The 25,920-nt window shown below is 42.5% G+C and overlaps 1 protein-coding gene across 3 annotated transcripts in view; it reads left to right on the forward strand.

The window, feature by feature from the left end:
• The window catches only part of AGO1 (argonaute RISC component 1), a 38,192-nt gene extending 12,707 nt beyond the window's left edge, over positions 1 to 25,485 (forward strand). For 2 of the 3 annotated variants that reach the window (XM_013046035.2, XM_013046041.2), the window contains 11 exons: positions 2,709 to 2,828; positions 3,196 to 3,327; positions 3,458 to 3,591; positions 7,116 to 7,300; positions 13,975 to 14,134; positions 14,319 to 14,409; positions 15,478 to 15,672; positions 17,776 to 17,910; positions 18,454 to 18,555; positions 19,079 to 19,278; positions 19,515 to 25,485. In XM_013046035.2, the coding sequence (XP_012901489.1) occupies positions 2,709 to 2,828; positions 3,196 to 3,327; positions 3,458 to 3,591; positions 7,116 to 7,300; positions 13,975 to 14,134; positions 14,319 to 14,409; positions 15,478 to 15,672; positions 17,776 to 17,910; positions 18,454 to 18,555; positions 19,079 to 19,278; positions 19,515 to 19,623 (1,563 nt within the window). In that variant the 3' untranslated portion in view covers positions 19,624 to 25,485. The remainder of the gene's footprint in view (positions 1 to 2,708; positions 2,829 to 3,195; positions 3,328 to 3,457; positions 3,592 to 7,115; positions 7,301 to 13,974; positions 14,135 to 14,318; positions 14,410 to 15,477; positions 15,673 to 17,775; positions 17,911 to 18,453; positions 18,556 to 19,078; positions 19,279 to 19,514) is intronic. The other variant, XM_004740802.3, reaches the window with a different exon arrangement.
• The last annotated feature ends 435 nt before the right edge of the window (positions 25,486 to 25,920 follow it).

Below are 25,920 nucleotides of genomic sequence, written 5' to 3' on the forward strand. Positions count from 1 at the left end.
TCATGGTCTTAGGGTCCTGGGATGGAGCCCTGCATTGGGCTCTCTGCTCGACGGGAAGCCTGCTTCCCCCTTTCTCTCTGCCTGCCTCTCTGCCTACTTGTGATCTCTCTCTCAAATAAATAAATAAAATCTTTAAAACAAACAAAAAAAAAAGCGTTGATGCACGGAAAGTGGAATGAAGACAGTATGTTCTCTTGAGGTGAAAGCAGGAGTTTTCAAAGACAATCCCAGCTAAGTAGATAGGCTTTAGTTAATATCTTCTGCAAGCTAAGATTTTTAGCAAATTAACATTACTTCTGTGTAAACATTAGTTTCCTAGGTGATTAATTTATATAATGACATATTTTTATTCTTCTTATTATTTATTTCAAATATTAATTGAGCTCCTGCTGTGTGTTATTTGCTCTTTTAAGTGCCGGGAATGTAGAGATTAACAAGACAGACAAGGTCCCTGTCATAGAGTGTAATATTCTAGAAGGGGGAGATAGACAATAAATAAGATATTTTGACATAGCTGTAAGTGGTATCAGAATAATAAAACAGATAAAGGGGACAGAAGTAAGGAAGGAGGGGTTTGGAGAGCCACTTTAGTTATGGTCAGGGAGGATCTCTTTTAGGTGACATTTGAGTCCTAAATTTTGAGTTAGAGACAACCTTCATTAACCTGAGGGAAGATCCTTCCAGGCAGGAAGTAAATGATAAGTACAAACTCTCTAAAGCATCAGGGAGCTTGGATTTTTTTAAGAGCTAGAAGGCCATAGTGGTTGGTGTGTAGTATATGAGGGGAAAAGTAGTAGGGGATGATTTCAGAGAGAGGTGCAGGGTCCAATCATGTCGGCAATTGTAGCCAGGTGGGTTTTTTTTTTTTTTTAAAATATCACTGTTTAGAATAACTTTATCAAGATATAATTTGTATACATAAAACTTACCCTCTTAAAATGTATAGTTCAGTGGTTTTGAGTATGTTTAAAATTGTATAACCATCATTATTATCTAATTCTAAAATATTTCATCATTTCCAGAAGAAAACCCATATCCATCAGTAGTCACTTACACTTCTTCTCTCACCAGTCAGCCCTTAGTAATCACTAATCTATTTCTGTCTTTGTGCATTTGTCTGTTCTGGACATTTCATATAAATAAAATTATATAATATATGCCCTTTTTGACTGGCATATTCCACTTAGCATAATGTCTTAAAGGTTCATTAAATTGTATCATGTGTCAGAATTTTTTTTCCTTTTCAGGGCTAAGTAATATTTTTTGGTACATATATGCCACATTTTTTAATCCATTCCTTCATTGATGGATACATTAGGTTGATTTCACTTTTTTAGCTATAATGAATAATGCTGCTATGAATATAGGTGTACAGATATTCTAGTCCCTGCTTTCACTTCGAGTACATACTCAGATGTAGATTTACTGAATCATATCATAATTATGTGTTTAACTTCGTGAGGATTCACCATACTGTTTCCACAGTGGCTGTACGATTTCATATTCTCATGAGCAACACACAGGGTTCCAGTTTCTCCATATCCCTGCTTTAGTTTTTTCCCTAATGTTGATTCTGTAGCTTAAATAATCTGTTAAGAGTGCAACAACTTTAAGGTGCTTTTAAGAAGGCAACCTCCTAAATTTTAACAATTCTAGATTTTTATTAATTGAATTGACCAATTTGTATATTCTTTGGGATATGGAATTTAAGGGCAGGTGACCCTGTCCTGGTTTTCCTACCATTGTTCACAATAAACTTCGGAAATTAGGAGGAAAACCAGTACTTAAATAGTGTTGGCCCTCCGTGAACAAATTATACATTTCATTTTGTGTAACTCCTCACAACAACCTTGTAGACAGCTAGTGTTTTATCCTGTGACTGAAATTAAAGAAGCAGAGTCTCAGAGTAGTTAAGAGACCTGCCCAAGGTAATATCACCTAGAAATGGCAAAGCTGGACTTCAAACTCAAGTCCTTCCAACCTGCTGGCTCTCTCTGCACTGCCAAAAGGCTTCCTGTTCACAGCATCTTGAATATAGTATATTGGGGAATGGAAGTCTTGTACTCTACTAGAAAGTCTTTTTTCTGATCTCTGCTGTGTTCTCTTGGGTCCCAAAACAGGAATGCATGGTGGGAACTCACACCAATAGAGGACGCTGTCAGCCAATAGAGACTGATTTCTGTAGTCCAAGGGCTTAGTGATCATCTGTAGGCTGGGGCTCAAGAGTTAAGAGCCATCTCCAGTTCTACTGGTGGATTGCAGGGGAGCATCTGACTGCTTGTCATCACTGAAGGGCTGTCTACTACCTTTGGAATCCAGTTTGTGTGTATTGAGTTTTTTAGTATTCAGAAGAGCTCTATATTGGGTCCTTTGGTAAATAATAATTTATGCTAGAGTTTACTATATGCGGTCCTTTAAGTGCTTTATTTTATTTAGTCTCTGAACAACTGTATTGGATTGTTACTGTTCTCCCCAGTTAACATGAGGCCTGAGCTTAGATCTGGCTCTGGATTCCAATCTGTTAATGACAAAGTGGCTATATTGCCTTTTGTATTGTACATGGATATTTTCTAACTTGTCTCTGCACAAGAAATTTTGCAATCCCCTTCCCAGGGCTGACAGCCAAGGTCTCTTCCCTTCTTGTGGGGCTCTGGGTACAGGGTGGACTGTACTCAAGCCAGAGCTACCTGTCCTTCTCGTTTCCTCAGGTCTGTAACATTGTGGCTGGGCAGCGCTGCATTAAGAAGTTGACCGACAACCAGACTTCGACCATGATAAAGGCTACAGCTAGGTCGGCCCCAGACAGACAGGAGGAGATTAGCCGCCTGGTCAGTAGGGCTGCAGAGAAATGTATGCTTGGTTGCTCAGTCATTGGGGCCCCTGGTAGCATAGATGCTTTTCTGCCTTGGCAGGATCCTCAGGAGAACACAAAGTCTGGATTTGTTGCCTGGGATTCCATAGGACTGCTCTTGTTTCTTGACCCTGTAGCTACTTGGCTTCCTATTTCTTTTTCCCTCCTGTATTACTTCCCTGTGTTACCCACTCCCACTTACTTCGTTTTCCACTTTCCCCCCCTTTTTAGGGCTATTACTTGCCAGCCCCAGCTGCTCTTCAGGGCTTTCTCCTTGGGACCCAGAGGGTGAGCAGTATTGCCAAGCTGCTGCTCTCCTGAGATCCCCTCCTTTTGTCTTGCAGATGAAGAATGCCAGCTACAACCTAGATCCCTACATCCAGGAATTTGGGATCAAAGTGAAGGATGACATGACGGAGGTGACGGGGCGAGTGCTGCCGGCGCCCATCTTGCAGTACGGCGGCCGGGTGAGCAGGGTCAGGGCCAGACAACATCTCTGGGGCATATGGGAGAGGGGAATTGGGTTTATATAGCCAGGGGCTTTTGCTCCCCTACTCACCTGGCTCTACTGAGGCTCACCTGGGCGCCCCCTCTGCCTATCCCCAGAACCGGGCCATTGCCACACCTAATCAGGGTGTCTGGGACATGCGGGGGAAACAGTTCTACAACGGGATTGAGATCAAAGTCTGGGCCATCGCCTGCTTCGCACCCCAAAAGCAGTGTCGAGAAGAGGTGCTCAAGTAAGGAGTTTTGGATGTATGGGTGGAAGGGAGGGAAGCACCCTAGAGCTGCCTACCTTCCCCTACCCACAAAGGGCCAAGATTTGATTTGTGGTCTCTTCTTTCTGACTCTTGACGCTGCTTCCCTGTGCTTCCTGGCTCAAACTTCTGCCTGTTCCTTTTCTGTCCATCTGTGGTCAGAAGTCTCCTATAAGTTGTATTTGTGTCAGAGATGATGATTTTAGGACATGAATCTCCTAAAGGAGACCTGAATTATTTTATTGTTAGAATCACTAGCATTGGTAGTAAATAATACAGTGATGAATATAATGTTGCAGCAACACTACTTAATTTTGTTTTCTCATTTCATCTTCACAGTGAGTAGGTGGTGGTATTTCCATTTTCAGGAGACTGAGGCTCAAAGAGTACCTTGTACAAGGTTTGCATATCAAGAAGTTGTCAGAGTTGGGATCAAATCCGATCTGAGGCTTCAAAGCTTGTATTCCTCATTGGAAACAAAAGCTCAGCTGGTTCTCTGGGCTCTCCTCTCCTATATACAGAATTTGTTCATTCAGGTCCAAGTGACCTGAATTAGATAAACATGAGTTGTAAGGGCCTCTTAGCTACCTGTGGCTGAGGGGCTAGGGACAGATGACAGCAATGAAGAAAATGATATCGCAAATGATTTAAAGGAATACATTAGGGGAGTAATAGTCTTCAGTGAATGAATGAATAGTAAAGTCAGTTTTTTTTTTATTGAGATATTTCAAGTACTGCAGAATTAACCCATTTAAAGTGTATAGTTCACTATTTCCTGTAGTCTTTTGATGTGGTCGCTTCTTATTTGGATCTAGAGTAGGGTCGAAGGGTCAGTGCACACCTAGACTGAGGAAAAGTTGGTGGAGCTGACCACTTTGGGTATTGACAAGGATAATAGAGTATGTGTCTGGCAGGTTCAGCTGGCATTGGGGATTTCATCAGAATTAGTTACAGTAGCTCCTGATGAATGTAGGGACTCTGGCTGCCCTACCTGTCTTTCTCCCTTCTCCCCTCATAGATATATAACTAACACCATCACACTTAATAGTTTATTTTATTATGTTTTTGTTTATTTTTTTAAAGATTTTATTTATTTATTTTGACAAAGACACAGTGAGAAAGGGAACACAAGCAGGGGGAGTGAGAGAGGGAGAACAGGCTTCCCATGGAACAGGGAGTCTGATGTGGGGCTCAATCCCAGGACCCTGGGATCATGACTGAGCCGAGGGCAGATGCTTAATGACTGACCCACCCAGGCATCCTTAATAAGGTTTCTTTTCTTTCTTTCCTTTTTTTTTTTTTTTTTAAGATTTTATTTATTTATTTGACAGACAGAGATCACAAGTAGGCAGAGAGACAGGCAGAGAGAGAGGGGGGGAGTGGGAGTAGGCTTCCTGCTGAGCAGAGAGCCTGATGTGGGGCTCGATCCCAGGACCCTGAGATCATGACCGGAGCCGAAGGCAGTGGCTTAACCCACTGAGCCACCCAGGCGCCCCAATAGTTTCTTTTAAATGAGTTCCTCTTGTCCCCCTTCCTGGGGTTTGGGGATTTTAGCGCCATTTAGATCAGGCTATTCGTAGCCTTGGCTTAGCATTAGAGAGCTGGCCCTTAGCAATGTCGGAAGGGCTCCCAGCTCTCTGCTTTTCTGTTGTCAGCTTGTTGGTAGCTCTATTCTCTGTATGCGTCTCTCATTCTCATGTTTTTTCCCTGCAAAGTTCTTTTGAAAAAATCCTTTGGGGTGTTTTGGGGTACAGAAACTGATAAACCTAGAATCTCAGAGTTGGGCATCTGTTCATCAGACATTCCCTTCTCCCAGTGATAACCCCGGTTGCAAAGGGTAAGAATATGACTTGTACACCTGGGTCAGTGGTACCCAGTTGGATGTTTGGTTCTGGGCTAAAGATTAAAATCTGAGTCTTTGGGTATGGTAGTGGATGACATTATCCAGGGAGAATGTTCAGGGTGAACAGAGGCTGAATATAAGAACTCTGAGGAACTGGAAAGTAAATACAGCAAAGTTCCTAAGTGTGAGTGAGGGGATGGGATCCAGAGCACAGGAAAAGGCATCCTTTCTGCTAAGATAGAGGGAGAAGTGAAGATGGCTGTGGAGGTAGAGAAATTGGTAATTGGGAATGGATGAGGGAGTCCTATGGTCAACCCTTGGAATTTTTCTTTTGGCTAAAGAAGTTCTGTTACCTGCACAGTATCCCTTTTAGGAGAAGATTTCAAGATCTTCCCTATTGTAGACTTCTTTCAACATGTGACCTCCAGCAGAGAACACAATAGTTAAGTGTGATTTGGTGGTAGAGAAAAGATTGGGTATACCACTTTCTTTGAAGTAGAGACCCACTTAATAAATTTGACTTACTAAGTTTGATACCTTTATATTCTCTGTATTAGTTCAGTTCCTCCCTCTTATGTAGTCACTATCATGAAATATTATGACCTTCCATCTAATTTATGTTTTATGTACCTGTATATAAATGATTTTAAAACATTTTTAAAGATTTATTTATTTATTTTAGAGAGAGAGACAGCTCAGGGGTAGGGAAGTGGGGAAGTGAGAAGGGGCAGAAGGAATCGGTGAGAGAAACCCAAGCAGACTCCAAGCTGAGCGTGGAGCCCAACGTGGGGCTCAATCTCATGACCCTGAGATCATAACCCAGCTAAAACCAAGAGTCAGAGTTCAACCACATATGTCACCAAGGCGCCCCTCAAGTGATTTTAAATTTTACATAACAGTATCATACTGTATTTATCTGTTTGCTTTTTTTTTTTTTACTAAATATGTGAAAAAATAGTTATTTTCTCACTATATAGGCTTCTGAATCTATCATATTTGTATTTATATACTATATAATGTCCCCTAAGTAATTGGCTTTATTCTCTGTATGTTGCTTTTACTCTAAATGTAGGATTTTCAAGTTAAGTTTTCTGCTATTCATTTCAATCTATCATCGTATGTATGTAGCTTGATATTTTAAATCTGCATGTGTACCCTTTCTTCCAACTTTGTCTTTCTTTCCTAGGGTAAAGCCCCAGAGCCAAAGGAAAGAAGCTTGTTTAATTATTTGCTCTTAGGCTTAAAAGAATCAGTAGGGGAGGAGGGAGCTCATTTTTACTGAGTACCTCCTGTGCTTTGATCACTGTTGGAGTTTATTTTAATGTGATCAGAGGCCTGTCTCTTGGGCATTAGCCTATTGCTATGGACTTAGTGCCCACGAATCAGCTACTTGAGTGGGACAAGGTGGGGACTCAGAATTCCCACAGGTCCCTTCTCTGGGCTCCCTTGGCTCTCTGCTTATACCATTGTATACTTAGCAAGTGTGATTTTTTGTCCTACTCAACTATAAATTTGTTTTTTTACACTGGCGGTAATCCCGTCTCTTTTATGTCAGAATTTCTCATTGGCTGTCCTAGTCCTAGGTACCTAAGATAGTGGCATTTGTTCAGCGGTATTGAAGTGGGACTCACCGCCTCCTGTCATGACCATACTTGTGCTGCAGGAACTTCACAGACCAGCTACGGAAGATTTCCAAGGATGCAGGGATGCCCATCCAGGGCCAGCCTTGCTTCTGCAAATATGCGCAGGGGGCAGACAGCGTGGAGCCCATGTTCCGGCATCTCAAGAACACCTACTCAGGGCTGCAGCTCATTATCGTCATCCTGCCAGGGAAGACGCCAGTGTATGGTACAGTTCTCTGGGGACAGTGATAATGAAGATAGGAGTTTTCTCAGAGTAGCTCCCTCGAGGGGGGACTCAGTGTGGGTTCTTTGCTCTAGCCAGAGTTCTTCCTTAATATCAGCATTCATTTTGAAGGAGAAATATTAGCCTGTATGAGCCTTTGAGTTATCCCAGGTCCTGCTTATCTGCTCACATTCCATCCCAGTAACATTTACTGGGGTCCTCTGTGTGTTGATCTTCATGTGAGGCTAAGCTGAGCCAGATACAGATACAGGTCAGTCCAGATTCCTTCCTGTTCCTAGGAGTGTGTTGTCTATCAGGACATTGTGTAGCACACTCAAGCAGAATTTGTGGGGGTTCAGTAAGTGGTTTGTTGCCTGGGAATGACTTAGACTTTCTGAGAAGTTTTCTCTCTCTCCCACTTTTATTTTATTTTTTAAAAGATTTTATTTATTTATTCGACAGATAAATAGAGAGGCAGGCGGGGGGTAGGGGTGGGCAGGAAGCAGACTTCTTGCTGAGCAAAGAGCCTGATGCAGGGCTCGATCCCAGGACCCTGGAACCATGACCCGAGCCAGAGGCAGAGGCTTTAACCCACTGAACCACCCAGGCACCCCAGTAGATCTCTCCCGCTTTTAAGAATAGGGATGGCTTTATATATCTCTGGCTCAGTTCCTTTACTCTGTGTTCCCAGCACCTCTCCTGTTTCAGAAGAAGAGGTGTCCCTTCTCTTACCTTATTAAACCCATGTATGCTTTTGTTCCCATCTCATCCTGCCACTTTTGGGACTTAATACCCTTTCATCCGCAAACATGTTTAGATTCCCCATCCAAGAGTACATCACCACAGTCATGCCATCTCCTTTAGCTTTTGTCTTCCTGTTTCTTGTTTTTCTTCATCATACATTTTGAATGAGTTCTCCACATTCTCTAGACCCACTTCCTCACCACCCACTTACTCCTTTGCTTTTTTCATCTGTCTTACCTCTAACTTTCTCCAAAACTTCCCTGCAGAGAGCCATCTGTGACCTTTCTCACTTTTCTTCACTTGACTTTCTCCTGTCTCTCTTTAATTATTTTTGTCATTACCACATATGCCTGGTATTTTCCAGATTTCTATACCCTGCCTTTTCTATCTTTACATTCTAGTGAAATTTTCATTTATGTTAGTTGTTTATATCATTACCTCTTATTAATATATATTATAATGTATTATTAAATCTTGGTCCAACCCTTGACCTCTCTCCTGTTCCCATCTGTCCCTTTGATCTTTCTCGCTTCTATAAGCATTTATTAATCACCCACTGTGTGTCAAACACTGTGCTAGGTTCTAAATACATTGGTGAATGAAACAGATGTAGTCTCTGCTCTTATAATTTGTTTTGGTGGACATCTCTTTAGTAGCTTGTCTTCTCTCTTTATCAGTAAGCTCTTTATGTCTTCTGTGTTTGACATCGTAATTGCTTCTTGGTACTTTCATCCAAACTCTGGAGGCAGTCTGTCTTCTCTTTGCTTCATCTCCATCATCATCTTTTTTACTGTCTTAAGATCTATTCTCTGCTCTCCACCCACACTTCTCAACTGAATTCTAACTTTTTTCTTAAATCTTTCTTGAATAAGAAAGATTTTTCATTTACTGGATGAGACCTTTTGTGACTCTGCTCCCCCCAAAAAACCTTCATTGATAAGAATTAACAAAATAAAAATTTTCAGGGCCATGATCTTAGTTTAACCTTTTTAGCTTTATCTTGTACTATTCCCTCTGCCACACATACTGGAAAGATCACTTGTTCTGGAATTAGATAGAAGTAGATTTTAATTCTGGCTATGGCAGTGTACTGATTTAGGCAAAGTACCTAACCTTTTTGAGCCTCATGAATTAATTATATAAAAAGCAACATCTATGGGGCACCTGGGTGGCTCAGTCATTGGGCGTCTGCCTTCCACTTGGGTTATGATCCCAGTGTCCTGGGATCAAGCCCTGCGTCAGGCTCTCTGCTCAACAAGGAGCCTGCTTCTCCCTCTTTGGCTCCCCCTGCTTATGTTCCCTCCCTTGCTGTGTCTCTCTCTGTGTGTCAAATAAATAAAATCATAAAAAAAAAGTGACGTCTAGCACAGTGCCTGGCACATAGTAGATACTCTAAATGCCTTCTTTTTTCCTTCCTTCCTTCCTTCCTTCCTTCCTTCTTTCCTTTCTTTCTTAAGACTTTATTTATTTATTCATGAGAGATGGCGACAGAGAGGCAGAGGGGAGAAGCAGGCTCCCAAGGAGCAGGGAGCCCAATACGGGACTCAGTCCCCAAACCCCAGGATCGTGACCTGAACTGAATGAGGGCAGATGCTTAACCAGCTGAGCCACTCAGATGCCCTAAATGCTCATTTCTTGCCTGTGCTTTCTAATCTCTGGCTTTGTTTACATCATTTGCCTTTTTCTAGAGTATCTAACTACTCTTCTTCTTTTTTTTTTTATTTTTTTTTTTTAAAGATTTTATTTATTTATTTGACAGAGAGAAATCACAAATAGATGGAGAGGCAGGCAGAGAGGGAGAGAGGGGAGCAGGCTCCCTGCTGAGCAGAGAGCCTGATGCGGGACTCGATCACAGGACCTGAGATCATGACCTGAGCCGAAGGCAGCGGCTCAACCACTGAGCCACCCAGGCGCCCCTAACTACTCTTCTTCTTATCCCCCTTGTTCCCCTTAAAATTCTCTCAAGTCTCATTTTAAGTGTATTTATTTCTGGAAGCCATCTCTCATCCTACCTAAAGGATAAATCTTTCTGGATTCCTCTGGAAATTTTATCAGGCTGCTAATCAGTTACTGCCTTCCTTGATACTATTTTGAGCATGGAGTAGATCTTATTTTGCTCTGAAACCTTCTTCCCTCTGCACATATAAACTTAAGGTAAAGCCTTCCACTGACATGATACTCAGTAATTGCTTATGGAGGGAAGTTGGTTGACCTCCACTTCATGCCTCTGGGCCTTTATTGATAGCCCTTGGATGCAAAATAAGGATACTTCTTAGGAGAACTGCCTTGAGTAATTATTCACATTTCTAGTTCCCTCCATTAAGGGAAGAGTCCAGTATTGGCTTGCTTGGGGAGTAGTATAGTACAGCATGCTTGGGGAAGACAGTGATTACTAAGAGAATTGTCCCCCGCCCTGGACTCAGTAATGCTATATTCTCTCTCCAGTCACAACCTTGATTAGGACCTTGGGTTTCTTCTACTTACATTTTGTTATTTGATTATGTGCCATTTGGACAATGAAGACAATTAATTGCCTAGGAATTAAGCCAGCAGATAAGAGTAGCAGTTGTTCTCAAAACCCTCACCTTCCCTTCTTGGAGGCCAAAGCAAGGTCTAGTTGCATTGTGATTGCCCTGAGCGTATAGAAGGACAGTGTTACATTTGTTCAGTTCTGATCTGGTACCACATCTCATCCTGTCCTTAGTATTTTTAACTCCTTCCTCTCCACTAAGTTGATGATATTATCCTTTTTTTTTTTTTAATGTAAACTTTTTATTGTAGCATACATAAAGAAATCCTAAGAGTTCAGTTGAATGAATTTTTACAAAATGCCACAGCAGGATAAACAGTACCCATTTTTGCAATCAAAACATTACCGCAATCTCAGGCTGCCAGTCACTACAGCTCCCCATCAATGGTAATCACTATTTTGGCTTCTAATGCCATAGATTCATTTTAACAGTCTTTGAAATTTGTGTAAATGAATCATTTATTAGGTACTTCTTTTGTGTCTGGCTTTTACTCAACATGCTTATTATGAGATTCATCCATGTTTATTTGTGGTTTGTTACAGTTTTTCCATTAGATGAATATAACACAATTTATATTCTTCCATCAGTGGTCATAATTGTGTTGTTCCCAGCTTTTATTGTTACAAATAAAGCCTCAGTGAACATTCTTGTATGTATCCTTTGAACATATATACCCATTTCCATTGGGTGTATATCTAGCAGGAATTTTATTTATTTATAGAGATTTTTTTTCCTGTTTGTCAGAGAATAAGAGAGCATAGATGGGGGAATAGCAGACAGGGATAAGCAGGCTCCCAGCTGATTTTATTTATTTATTTATGAAGACTTTTTCTGTTCATCAGAGAGTATGAGTGCATAGGTGGGGGAATAGCAGACAGGGATAAACAGGCTCCCAGCTGAGTAAGGAGCCTGAAGCGGGGCTTGATCCCAGGACCCTGAGATCATGACCTGAGCTGAAGGCAGAGGCTTAACTGAGTGAGCCACCTAGGTGGTCCTCTAGGAGGAATTTTATTTTTATTAATTAATTTTTATTTATTTATTTATTTTTTTAAAGAGATTTTATTTCTTTATTTGACAGAGAGGGATCATGAGGGAGAAGCAGGCTCCCCACTGAGCAGAGAGCCCAATGCAGGGCTCCATCCCAGGACCCTGAGATCATGACCCGAGCTGAAGGCAGAGGCTTAACCCACTGATCCACCCAGGCACTCCTAGGAGGAATTTTAAATGTATAGTTTACACTTCCACCATCAGTGTATGAGAATTCTAGATATTTCATATCCTTACCAAACTTGATATTATCTCTTCATTTTAGCTGTTTTTGTGGTATCTAGTGATACTATGTTGTGCTTTTATTTTTCTGATGATTGATAAAGTTGGGTATCTTTTTATATGTTTGCTGGCTGTTTCATTGGCTTCTTTTGTAAAGTTTTTACTCAAGTCTTTCCCTTTTCTTTTCATTGCCTTAAGTACCTTTTTTTATTGATTGATTTATAGGTGACTGATTTTAATTGATTTATAATTCTTTTGTTTAATATATATGTGTCTTATATATATCTTTTCTGCTTTGTGGTTTGCCTTTTTCTTAATGGAGTCTTTGTTGAGCAGACATTTAAAATTTAAATGTAGGCCAATTTGTGTAACATTTTTTCTTTATGGCTAGTAATTTCTGCGTCCTGTTTAAGAAATCCCCAAATCGTAACATACTAGTCTATGTTTTTTTTTTTTTAAATATGTGTTATTTTATTTATGTTTTTAACCTTTCACATTTAGAATTAGTCTGTCTCCTTCAGAAACTCTTGCTTTCTCTGTTCCCTGGCAGCTCCTCTACTGGTGCAAAGCCTAGAAACAGCATGTATACCCAGGGTAAAAGCAGCTGCAGAAGATAGCTCACCTGGGTGAGATTCTTTACCTCTCTGGAAGTTTATGCCCCTTCAGTTCTTGTCTCAGCACCTTTCTCTTGCCTTCAGAGGATGGTTTCTGTTTTTGTCTGGCTTTTCGAAACATTATCTGTAGAAGCATTGGTTGGTTACTAACTACTCTATCTCTCTTGGTAGTGGAAATGATCCTTTTAGCTTTTTAAACATGTCCAGGTCTCATTGAAAACATACTAAATCCTTCACTGATCCCACATCTCCTCCTTGGCACTTTATATCACAAAATAGTTTGTGTCCCTGTGCGTCAGTTTTTTGCCTTGATATCAATTCAAAGGACATTTATGGGGGCTCTTGGTTGGTTCAGACTGTTAAGTTGTCCAACTCTTGATCTCAGCTTAGGTCTTGATCTTACAATTGTGCGTTTAAGCCTCGCATTGGACTTTATGCTGGGCGTAACAAACAAACAGAAAAACAAAGGATATTTCTGCTCTTTATTTTACTAGATCTCTTAGTGTTTGATTTTGTTGAATACTTGGTCCTTCTTGAAACCCTCTCTTCCCTTGGTGTTCATGATACAATACTGTCTTCCTCCTAGTTCTCTGGGCATTTCTCCTTTGCAGACCCATCTTCTTAACAGTTTGGCAAATATTAGAAGTTCCTCAAGATTCAGATCTAAGCTCTGCTCCTTTTACCTTTTCTCTTCCTTGATGATCTCATCAAGATCATGCTTTTAATTACTACCTGTATAAAATATCTAACAAATTTGTATCTTTTTTCAAGATGCTTTTGAGCTCCCAACTATTACTCTCATTGCCTAATTGATATCCTCACTGGGATGATCAAAAAGCACTTCAAATTCAAAGTGTTTCAAAAACAGCTTATGACCTGTTTTATTACAAAAACTAGAAGCTTGACGTTATCCATAAAAATTCTTTTCCCTTACATATAATATCTCTGAGTCCCTTAAATATTTATTGAATCTGTTTGTTTCTTTCCATCTAAGTGACTGTTTTCTTAGTACAAGCTGTTTTTAATTCTTGCTAGATCAGTCTGATGACCACATTCTTTTCTCTCATACCATGGTTCCTTTGCTCTCCTTTTTAGTTACTTTGGCTTTTTAGTTTCTCAAACATTTCTTCTATCAGAGTGCATTTTTGCATGCTGTTTCTTTTGTCTGGAATGCTTTCCCCCAACTCTGCCTCTCTTCTAAGAGTGCTTTTCTCCCTCTGGTAGAAAAGTGCTTTTCTACCTTTGGGTTTCATCTCTATCATTATTTAATCCTTTCCTGGCTGTTATTACCCCCTATTATATGCTCTCATATTTTCATGAAGTTTTCTGTTACAGCATTTATCATTGCTGTACTTTTCATGACTTTTAAAACTAATCACTAGACAGTAACCACTATGATTAGGGACCCTGTGTTTCTGGTTACCATTGTGTTCTTACCACCTCCTATCCTGCCTGACATCTAATCACCATTCAGTAAATATTTGTTGAATGCACTAATTATTTCTCTCCCTACTTATAGCTGAAGTGAAACGTGTTGGAGATACACTCTTGGGAATGGCTACACAGTGTGTGCAAGTGAAGAATGTGGTCAAGACCTCGCCTCAGACTCTGTCCAATCTCTGCCTGAAGATCAATGTCAAACTTGGTGGCATTAACAACATCCTAGTCCCACACCAGCGGTATGAACTGTGTTGCCCACTTGCCCTGTCAAGCAAGGTACCATGTTGGGGATTGACAAAAATATAGGACTCTGGCCAGGCAGAGTAAATCAGACACAAGAGAAAGATGACCAAAATGGGTGCTAGATGGTGCCAGGAAGAGATGACCGAACTCCTCCTCATTTGTTTTCTCTTCTTTGTTTAGCTCTGCCGTGTTTCAACAGCCAGTGATATTCCTTGGAGCAGATGTTACACACCCCCCAGCAGGGGATGGGAAAAAACCTTCTATCACAGCAGTGAGTGATACTCTCCAGCTTCTTCTTAAGGTTCTCATTTTAGCTCTGAGTGCTGAAGACTACATATAATCTCCTTTTCTCAGCTCTGATGCTTGGCCCTTCATAATAACTTTTTTTTCAGCTGGTCATCCCCATTATCCACTCCCTTGGTATCTTCATAAAACTAACTCTATATGGTATCTGTTTTTCAGAGAGAGCAGTGAGAGTGTAGGCGGTGGCCAGAGACTTTGGCCAGTCTCCATCACTCTTGCTCTGTGTTCAGATTTCTCTCTCTCTGTGCCTACTTCTGGGATATGGGAAAGACCATGTCTCTTCTCTGAAATTCTTATGAAAGTGGTTACTTAGTTGCTGGAACTGTCGTTTCTTCTTCCCCATTTCTACCCCTGGTCCATCTAGTAGATTAGATGTCTTTCCAGTCCCTCTCCTGACTTCTGTGCTCCCCATCCCTAGAGGCTTCTGAATTGCTAGTGGGATTAAGCCTTCCTTCCCACTTCTCTTTTCTCAACCCTCACATTTCTCTAGGCAGACTGGGCTAAGTACAGTAAATGCAGGGAAATCCTGTACTATGCTTAACCTTGTTCTCCTTGTGGCCATCTGTCCTAGGCTCTGGCCACTGTCCCCTTTGAAAATTATGTTACTCCTACCTCTTGCAGGTACACTCTTCACTTTGGTTCCTGAGTAGATTAGTACTTGAATTGAGAAAAGGACAAACTTCTGGCTCTTTGAGCTAGTAGTGCCAAACCTTCACATGCCCTCCTGCAAGGGGTAAGAAAATTGAACTTACTAGGTACTTATAGTGGGCTAGGTCCTATGCAAGGTTTTATACATGTACCATAATAGCACTGCCGGCAGGTGGCTTTCTTACCTATTGAGAGGAGGAAAATGATCAGGTGAATTAAATAACTTCTGCATGCATGATAGAGAGTGAAACCAGGACTTACTGAATCCAAAACCCTGCTAATTCGATTACATAGTTTTCTTGCTAAGAAGCTTCCCCAAATCTACATCCTAACAGTGTTGGAAGGATGGAGATTTTGGAGCCTGATCCTGCCTCTTTTTGATTGTTAGGTAGTAGGCAGTATGGATGCCCACCCCAGCCGTTACTGTGCTACTGTGCGGGTGCAGCGACCCCGGCAGGAGATCATTGAAGACTTATCTTACATGGTGCGTGAGCTGCTCATCCAGTTCTACAAGTCTACCCGCTTCAAGCCTACCCGCATCATCTTCTACCGAGATGGGGTTCCTGAAGGCCAGCTCCCCCAGGTAGGGACCAAAATAGGTGGAGAAAAACTTCACACTGGGGCCAGAGGGCCTAATGGGTGCAAAGTGTACTGCTCTTTTTCTTTAAAAGCTGTTGGCATTGGGAGGTGGTACTTCTTTGAGAGCTTTGCTAAAAATGCCAGTAGGCTTAGGAGCAGAGATTATAACTGAGAGGTGGTGTGCATAAGCATCCAAAGACCTGTCTTGTAACAGAAGAGCCTCAGTGCATATTTACTCATTGATTCATGTTGAACACTGATTCTTTAGTAGTTCTCAAAACTTTAACATGCATCAAGGTCACCTGAAGGGCTTGTTACAACAGTTTGTAGGGCTTTAAGACTTTCTGATTCATCGTGGTTCTTTTTTTGTTGATGTTTTGTAAGGTTTTATTTATTTATTTGAGAGAGAGACACACAGAGAACATGAGTAGGGGGAGGGACAAATGGAGAGGGAGAAACAGTCTCCCCACCAAGCAGGGAGCCTGACTTGGGGCTCTATCCCAGGACCCTGGGATCATGACCTGAGCCAAAGGCAGATGCTTAACTGACTGAGCCACCCAGGTACCCTTGGAGTTTGTAGTTGAGAAGTTCCTAGGTAGGTGATGGTCTGGAGGCTGCACTTTGAGAACTGCTATTGACTTGCCTTCAGAATGTTCCTACTTTTCTTTGTCCCTGCCAAGCCTTCATATTCTGTTGTTAATAGTATATAATGAATTGGTCTCCTTGACTGACATTTAATATTAATATAACTGTCATTTATTGGGTACCTCTTATGTACAGTGAATTGTGGTAAGCACTTCATGTGTGTTCTTTTTTTTTTTTTTTTAAAGATTTTATTTATTTATTTGACAGGCAGAGATCACAAGTAGGCAGAGAGGCAGGCAGAGAGAGAGGAGGAAGCAGGTTCCCTGCTGAGCAGAGAGCCCGATGTGGGGCTGGATCCCAGGACCCTGAGATCATGACCTGAGCTGAAGGCAGAGGATTTAACCACTGAGCCACCCAGGCGCCCCCATGTGTGTTCTATTTAATGCTTAGAATAACCCTATGAAATAATAATTATTATTGCATTTGTCAGAGAGGAGGCTTGGAAATGTTAAATGATTTCTTTAGTGTCAACCAAGCTAAACACTCAGGGAACTGGGATTCAGACAGATTGGCCTGATTCGAGTTTATGCTCTTAACCATTATGCTCAGTTTTCTCCAAGTCATCCAGTGTTCCTAAACAGCCGATGAATTTATCCTATCACTTCTCTGTTCAGGAATGTCTAGTGGCTTCACATAGTCTTGGGTTAAAATTCAAACTACTTAGCAAAGCAATGAGCCATTATTAACCCCTAGTAGGTTTTCTATGCTTTCATTTAATCTGTTATATTTTTCACAACAGTTTTATGAGGCTGGTCTTATTAGTAACTTTAGTAGATTTGGAGAAAATGAGACTTGGAAGGGCTAAGTAACTTGCTTACAGGAATACAACTAGATAAAGCTTGGGTTTATATCCAGTTCTAATTGATTTCCATCCTATATATTTTTACCATACCGTTTTGACTCCCTATATCTGACTTCTAAGACAACAAGGCAACCATTATGTATGATTATTTACTTGTGGGTTCTTCTTTAGCTAGTCCATATTCTTATAATCCTGCTTCTTTGTAGGACTGAATTCATCTACTCTGTCTGTACCAGTTCCTGAACTATGTGTCTGCTCTTCTCTGGTGGTCTCAACACTGTCTGTTGTTGAAGCTCACAGGGGAATTCCTGTATCCTCCTGATCCTGAAATTGACCTTACTTTGGGCATTGTGGTTTTAGTGATATCTTTGTGCTTTGTTTCTGTATGTTGATATTAGGTCTCTTTATACATAGGAACCAGGTGAGTGCTCTCTGCTGATGCCAAGCCTCCTGGCCAATTTTTTATAGCAACATATCATGTGAACTGAGTATAAAGCTGATTTTGACAGAAAGGCTGTGTCATCTCTCTAATGGTTGCATGTCTGTTTATAAAGGGAGACTGAGCAAAAATCCATATTACAAATGGCAACTCTTTAGTTCACAAAGATGTGACTCAAGAGGAGTTATGTCTCTTTGTCTCCCTCCATATCCTGTGCTTAGATCCTCCACTATGAGCTGCTGGCCATTCGTGATGCCTGCATCAAACTGGAAAAGGACTACCAGCCTGGAATCACTTATATTGTGGTGCAGAAACGCCATCATACCCGCCTTTTTTGTGCTGACAAGAATGAGCGAGTGAGTGAGAGATCAAGGAAACCACCCAATCCTCTTCCTGTCTCCCTTCTCTTAATATGGAAGAAGCCCTTGAGATATATCGGGATTTAGTCTTTGGTTTGTCTATCCTCCATAACCCCTTCCGCTAGCTCTTGTCCTTCCTCTGCCACCTCTTTCCCTTTTTTCCTTTCTCCCCGCCTGTCCTTATACTTCCTCTCCCTCCTTTTAGCTCCCTGGCCTATAGACCATATATATGGATCAGTTCCCAGAAAAGAGAAGGGAACTACTATTTATTGAACTTCTCTTATATGTCAGACACTGTGCAAGGTGTCTTCCTCACAGCAGCCCTGTGAGGTAGGTACTATTATTACCTCCAGTTTAACCTCAGGAAGCTTAAATGACTTACTAAGGTCATACAGCTAATGAATGGTGAAATCAGCACTTACTGAGAACAGGAACTTCTGCTTTACTTTTGAGATTCTGGTGGGGTCAGTAGAATTGAGTTGGGGCCCTACTTAGGGTGAGGCAGATCTTGGGATCTTGTTTGTCTTTGTCTCTATACAGATTGGGAAGAGTGGTAACATCCCAGCTGGGACAACTGTGGACACCAACATCACCCACCCATTTGAGTTCGACTTCTATCTCTGCAGCCATGCAGGCATCCAGGTAGCTGGGCTATCCAGGGGATTCCAGTGGGTCAAAGATGAGTTGATTATTCCCATTGCCTCTAAAATACAACAGCCATCACAGAGGGCATTCAGAACAGGATTATTCTCTTAATAATCCCTTAGCGTACTGAACAGAAGTACATTTTGAACATCTTAGGGGTGCCCATAACAAGAGTGTTTTATGACATACTTGGCTTTGTGTCTGCCTTTTTGTGGGTGGGTCTCCAACCACACTCTTTCTTTCTTTCTTTCTTTCTATCTTTTTTTTAAGATTTTATTTATTTGAGAGAGAGTGAGAGGGCACAAGCAGGGGGAAGAGCAGAGGGAGATGGAGAAGCAGGGAACCTGATGCAGGACTCAGTCCTAGGCCCTAGGGATCATGACCTGAGCTGAAGGCAGACATTTAACTGAGCTACCCAGGTGCCCCCAACCACACTCTTAACAGAACAGTGATCCTGTTTCTTAGCACTGGCCATCTCTTCTGCCCAACCTGGGGCCCCCTCACCTTCCTATCTTCCCAGGGCACCAGCCGACCATCCCATTACTATGTCCTTTGGGATGACAACCGTTTCACAGCGGATGAGCTCCAGATCCTGACGTACCAGCTGTGCCACACTTATGTACGATGCACACGCTCCGTCTCTATCCCAGCACCTGCCTACTATGCCCGCCTGGTGGCTTTCCGGGCACGATACCACCTAGTGGACAAGGAGCATGACAGGTGAGGCCTGGAATCAAGCTGGCTTCCCTTTTGCTTCCAGCTCTGGTACCACATCTCAACTTTCCTTGGGCAGAAGGAAATGAATATTGTACAATATGATACCCTTGGGCTCATCTGCCAAAATCTGGGTTGGGACTTTCTCTTAAGTTGGTAGGGGAATTGGTACTCTGGATGGGGGAATGGATTAGCAGCAGCTCAGTGCACCAGGAAGGACTTCTTTCATTTTTGCTTTTCAGTGGAGAGGGGAGCCACATATCGGGGCAGAGCAATGGGCGGGACCCCCAGGCCCTGGCCAAAGCCGTGCAGGTTCATCAGGATACTCTGCGCACCATGTACTTCGCTTGAAGGCAGAACGCTGTTACCTCACTGGATAGAAGAAAGCTTTCCAAGCCCCAAGAGCTGTGCCGCCCAAATCCAGAGGAAGCAAGGAGGAGGAGGGAGGGTAGGGAGGATTCAGAAGGCCTTGTTTCCTTCTACAAGGGGGCAAAAGGGTGGGGAACAGGGCCAGTAAGCCAGACCACCAGCCAGAAATCTCTGATGTCCACCTCATGACCCCCACCCCTCACCCCATCTTGTCACATCTGGCCCTGACCCCACTGGACCAAGAGGGGCAGCACTGGTGCCCACCATACACACAGGTGTCTCATGTGACTCGCAGTGCTAAAGACTCATGCCTGACAACTTGGTAAGGTCGGCTCTGCAGCCTCGCGGACAAAAGCTGGTAGGTTTGGGTTTGATACTTTAGATGGGAGTGTGAGGGGCTTGAGAAAGTGGGTGGGAGGAGGGAAGGATTTTTTAGGAGCCTTAATCAGAAAAGGTCTAGATTTGTTTATGAGGAAAAACGAAACCAGACCCAGATCAATATTTTAGAATACTAGATGTTTTAATGGGTTGAAAATCCAGTTTGTAGGAAGATTTTTAATGCTAATGATTTTGGTTTCTCCTCCCCCAGCTGCCACCTCCCCTTTCCCTTATTCCTTCCTCTCCACCTTTTCTACCCCACCTTACACCTCCTCCCTGACAGACATCCAGCCCCTAGTAAGACTTAAGGCACTATGGCACTTAGCTCTGAAGTGACACGACCCTGTCTTCCTTCCGCCTACTGGTGGGTAACCAGTGCCTTCCCTGTAATGGTAATGCTGCAGAACTGCAACCTTTTGTACCTTTCTTTAGGGGGTGGGGTGGGGGTGGGAGAGGAGGTAGGTGGGGAAGAAATACCCCTAACCCAACAAGCCTCCAGCCAGAGCGCCAGCTATTTTGCATTCAAAGGAATTGACTTCCATGTTCATTGAGCTTTTAAAAAGATCACAACCTCAAGATGGTTAAAGTCCATTGACATTTGCACTTTCAGACACGACAAGTCTTGGAGCTGCTGAGGTGACTGGCCCCTGGCCTTTCCACTTAACATTTCCTTTTTTCCCTGTCTCCCAGCCTCCCCACCTTCCTGGGTCTGGAGTTACTTTCATAGCATTTCTCATTCTTGGCTTCTTTTTTCCCCTGATGGTCAAGTCATTTATGTTTCAATATTTCTTAACTGGGGTGTCTTATAACAAATGATCTTTAGTTCTAAAATAAGAAAAAAGAGCAAAAACTAAATGTTATTTTTATACCATAACTTGAGTCTATTGCCAAAATCTGGAAATCCCTCCCATGCCCAGTAAGTTTACATCCCAGAAACATTGAGCCATGTACTTGACTTATTCTTTGGCCTGGCTAGGTAGAGGGTGGTTATCTCCCCATGGAGGAGCTCAGGCTCCAGCCTTCCCCTGTGCAGATAATATCTTTTTCTTGCTATATGCTCCCTCCTCTGCACTGCCCTGCACTCTTTCCTGCAAGTGCATCTTCCCTTTCTCTGGACTGTCCTCTGACACTTTGGCTCATCCCAGATTCCAGTGTGTCCTGTGGACAGGCTGGGGGATTTTGCTGCTTCCTATTGCTTCTGTTTACACAAATGAATTTTTCCCAGTTTCCCACTAGGGCATGTGAGTGGGTGGCATGGGCCTTTGTTTTGTTTTGTTTTTTGTCTCCCTGGATAAAGATGGGGTTTGGCTGTCTTGCAGAACTGGAAAAGTAGGGGGTTTCTAGCTTGGTGCCTGCTGGCTTTGAGGCAAGGCCCCCTCTTTCCTTAACTGTTCATTTTTGTCCTATCCCACTGCTTGGGATGAGGAGTTGCAGCTTCAGTGTGGAAGTTCCTCTTTTTGAGGAGCCTGGGCTTGGGTTTGCCCCAGTCTGGTGATGAAGCCATGACACTTTAGACCTAGCTCAGGCTTGGAGGCCGGCCTGAATCCTGGCCTGTGTGCTTAGAGCTACTATTTCCCCTTCCCAGCAGCCCTTGTACAGACCCAGATTTGCTATGCAAAACAGTCTATCCCAGATTCTGTTCTGGTTGGCTACTTTGTTCAGCGACTTCACAAAACGTAGCACAAACATTGATTATGGAGAAGGCATCAGGACTGTTGAGTAACTCCTCTTCTACTTCTTTCCTACTGGCTACAGCATGGGATGCCCCATGGGCACAGCCCAGCTGAAGAACAGAATGGAGGGCTCTGGGAGGAGGCAGCTCACTGGAGAGCCTACATTCCTTACACAAGTGCCTAAAGAGAGTGATGCCAACACTCCATCTGCCCTGTCCATCGCCTTCATATACTGTCTACTTCATGTTCAGTCACCCTTTGGGGAAGGGAGCTCTCTTGGGACAATGGGCTCTGCATGTTCTCTTCTTGGGTGCATTTAGGGGCTGGGATCAGGGCACTGTTCCTGGAGGGTCCAGTCATTCACCAGCATTTGCAAATATCCATAGGGAGCTGGTGGTAGCCACCTACTCTCAGCAACAAGTTTATGTTCTCTCCTTTTTCTCTCTTTGCCTCACTCTCTCCATTTGGGTTTTGAGCTGGGGCCTGAGATGCATTTTTTAGCCCTTTGGCATTGCACATGCCATTCAAGAAATACAAAGCAAGAGAAGTGGTTTGGGTAATGGCGAGAAAATGACTTCTTGCTCTGATTTTTTTTTTTTTTAAATCTTTGTGACTTGAAAAATACCCCTGACCTTGAGGATTATTCTTGTTTGAAAGATGGTGCATGCAGATTGAGAAGTGGTATTAGCAGCAAGCTTTGGCTTTGGTTTAAGTGGTGCTTCTTACTTGTGCTCTGAGGAAGTGTTGGGGGGACCCCAGCCTCATCCTCCTAAACAGGTCTCTTGCTCCCTTTGTTCTACTCTCTTGCCTCTCTTTTCTACTTCCCTTTTCCCTGGCTCCTTTTCCCTTTTTTTTTTTTTTTTTTTTTTTAAATTCACTAAGCTTGTTTGCTGGCCTGCCTACCTATGTGATGATGAATTCTCTGCATGGCTATGATAATCCCACTGTTAGCTAGCAAGGTCAGGTTTAGCTCTTTGGCTGCAGAAGACAAAGAATCTGTTCCCCAAGCCTTGGTAATGTTCTCTCTGGGCTTGATTGCCATCAACGTTACACAAGGGCAGCGCAGCAGATCTGCCTACCTGGCATGAAATCAGGAGGGCTTCTGACAACTTCCACATCTGTCCATTCCTTGGAGCTGTTTTTTCTCATTGCTTTTTCTAGATCTGGTTCCATTTCTCCACCTCGGGCCTCCCTTTTCTGAGGCTGTCATAGGGTTGAGCTACTTGGTTTCCAGGATTGGAGGGTTAGGGGGATGGACATAGGGGAAGAAGAGAGTGATGGGTAGAGAATGGAGAGAATTTGGATAAAAGATGGGAAAGAGCACTGTTCATTGATCATTTTTCCAGTCCAGTCTGATCCATTGGGGGTTGAGGTGCTACTGTTGAACTCGGGTTAAGCCTGGGGCTATTGTTGATGGGAACTTAGGTTTAGAATAATGTTGACAATGAAGATACCTAAAAGCATGAAACCTCCCTAAAAAGCTCCTGGTTCCCAGCTACTAGATAGCTCCACTGTGGCCTCCTCTTTGCCTAAGCAACAATATTCTTGGATGGGTTTTTTTTTGTTTTGTTTTGTTTTGGAGGGGGTGTGTGTCCAGAATGCTGTAAATGAGGCTAGCACTCAGGATGGGCAGCCACGGGGACATTTTGAATTCTTAGCTGGCCCATCAGATATCTATCTGCAAGGCTGGTGGGGCTGTATTTTAGACCTGGCATCATGTGTAACGAAGAATGGAAGTTCCTTCCCCTTCAGGGTGGAAAGTCATCTCAAACTAGCCAAAATGCAGTTTTGGAAACTACATTGGGGGAAGTTACTTTTAATATTTACTGGGGCTAGGCCAATCCAAGATGGTAGCTGGGATGGCTTCCTTCTTAAAGTCTGATCATGGCAGGGATATGCAGGGCACTCTTTCCTATTTAGCCTTCTAAGCAGATTGGGGAGATGGGATTCTCTGGTTTTCTCTTTCCCCCCTTTTATTAGGACTTGCCTTCTCCCTAGGCAGGGAGAGAGGCTAGGTTGGTGCTCTCCCCTTAACTCTATTCCTACTGACTTAGAACCTCTGGCTGCTGTTTGGGAGCCTAAGAATGGGAGTGGAGGGAATGGGCTCAAAACAGAATAAGGTGGGGAAGGCAGATTTCCTTCTTTAGAAAGGAAAATAGAATACCCTCCAAGGATTGTGCAAGTAAAGACAATGTGTCAAATGCACTGAGTCCCCTGGTGTAGTAGCAATAAGGAAAAATGAAATGACTTTCCTGTGCACACAGTCCAACCTGATTGGTGTGTGATGTTGCACTTAGCAGCCATCTGGTGGGCATGTGTGACTACTCTGGGTTTCACTTTAGTTTCTAAACTTTTTATCCCTCTCAAGTCCAGCATGGATGGGGAAATGTCCCTGAAGCCCCACAGCTGTGTACTTGTTTGCATTTGTTTCCCTTTGAGACTTGTGTTTGTGTCCTGCTTTGAGCTGTACCTTGTCCAGTCCATTGTAAAATTATCCCAGCAGCTGTAATGTACAGTTCCTTCTAAAGCAAGCAACAGCAGCAGCACAATTCTGTGTTTTATAAAGACAACAGTGGCTTCTGTTTCTAAAGTGCGGTCTCTCTCTCTCTCTCTCTCTTTTCCCTCCCATTAGCAAAGAAAACTGTTGGGATTAATTATGTCTCCGACAGATTTTAGAGTATTAGATGGTTATAACAGCAGAACCATCGCTTCTATAGGAAAGTGGATTAAAAACAGCAGAGTGTTGAAACTACAGATTATATGTAACCATACTTCACAAGGCCTCCACTTACTCTTCATTCAACAAACCGTGCAAAGTACTGTGTCCAGTAATATTGTCGGGGGAGAAAGGAAGCACAGTTCAGAAAGGAAAAAGACCATGTCTCTTTCCTTAAGGAGCTTAAAGTTTGGTTGGGGGGATATGAGGGGCAAATTGGTTCCCTAGCCCAATGATGAGGGACAGAAACAAGGCGGTAAAGCTATAGTAGTGAAGATAGGAAAGGGAAGATTTTTGAGATACCTCAAAGAATTAATAGTACTCAATAGATGATGGAAGGGAAAGAGAGTAGAGGCTAATAATGCTCAGGTTTCTGCTTGAGCAATGAGTATATTGGGACATTCTTCTATCCAAGACTGGGAGAGAAAGGAGACTATAGAAGAGAGCTGGTGAATTTTGTGAAGACAGGCTTGTTTAGACTGAGTTTGGAGGTTCCCATGATGCAACAAGTTTAAGGTTTCCATTAAACACTTACATTTTGGTGCTCAGGGAAGACTACAAAACTGCAATTGTAGATAATGGCATTCATACTCCTATAGATGGTAGGTAAAGCCATAGGAATGAACAAGATGTCTTAGAAAAAGAGTAGAGCAAGACAACATAGTGTGCAACTCCAGGAAACACAGTTTAAAGGATGAGAGGAAGCTGAACCTAAGAAGACTGTTAAGTCACTAGTAGATAACTTGTATATTTTTTACTTAATAAAGTGGGAGAAAAGTCAGGAGAATGGAATAGGATCCAAGAAGGGCATAATTTTAACAACATGAACTGCTGTCTTGAGGAGGAGGTCATTTTTTCTACTCAGTTTACCATCCTCCACCCCAGTTTCTTTGGCATCTTACAACTATATGGTCATTCTCCAGTATTTCTTGAAAATGAGCTTTGAAAAAAACCCAATTTAAATAAGGCTAAGACTAGGATTTCCAAGTTGTTCACCATAACCTCCACCTCCAGCTTCCTCCTGTCCTCAGGAGATACTTGTAAGAATAAAATAAACAAACCTAATATTGTTCCTAACCAGTGTCCTAGATGTTGTTCCAGTGCACTCACTAGAACTTAGCAGCTGACTTTATTTTCATGACTTGTTTTACCCAGAGCCTATGAATTCCTAGGAACAAAAACTACATTCTGTTCATTTCTTGTCATCTCAGGGCTGTAGCATATATTAAGGGATCAATATTTGTGAATAGAATTGAAATGATCTAGTAATTGTGGTTCATGAATACAGAGGGGGAGTCAAGAAGTGATATTGAGTGCACAAGATGGACTCAGCATTCCTGACTCTTCAGGTAAGTAGAAACTCAAGATTACCATCCTCTTTTCTTACTTTCACCCCGACTTGGAGGTTCTATGGTTTTGTACCTTAAGCTGATGGTACAGTTGTCAAGCATGCAGCTTCCAGCATTCCTGGTATTGCTAGAGCCCTGTTATTTCTGTGTACTGCGGGAAGAT

Source organism: Mustela putorius, unplaced genomic scaffold, assembly GCF_011764305.1.
Source record: "Mustela putorius furo isolate JIRA1106 unplaced genomic scaffold, ASM1176430v1.1 tig00003853_pilon_pilon_pilon, whole genome shotgun sequence".
Classification (NCBI taxonomy): Eukaryota; Metazoa; Chordata; class Mammalia; order Carnivora; family Mustelidae; genus Mustela; species Mustela putorius.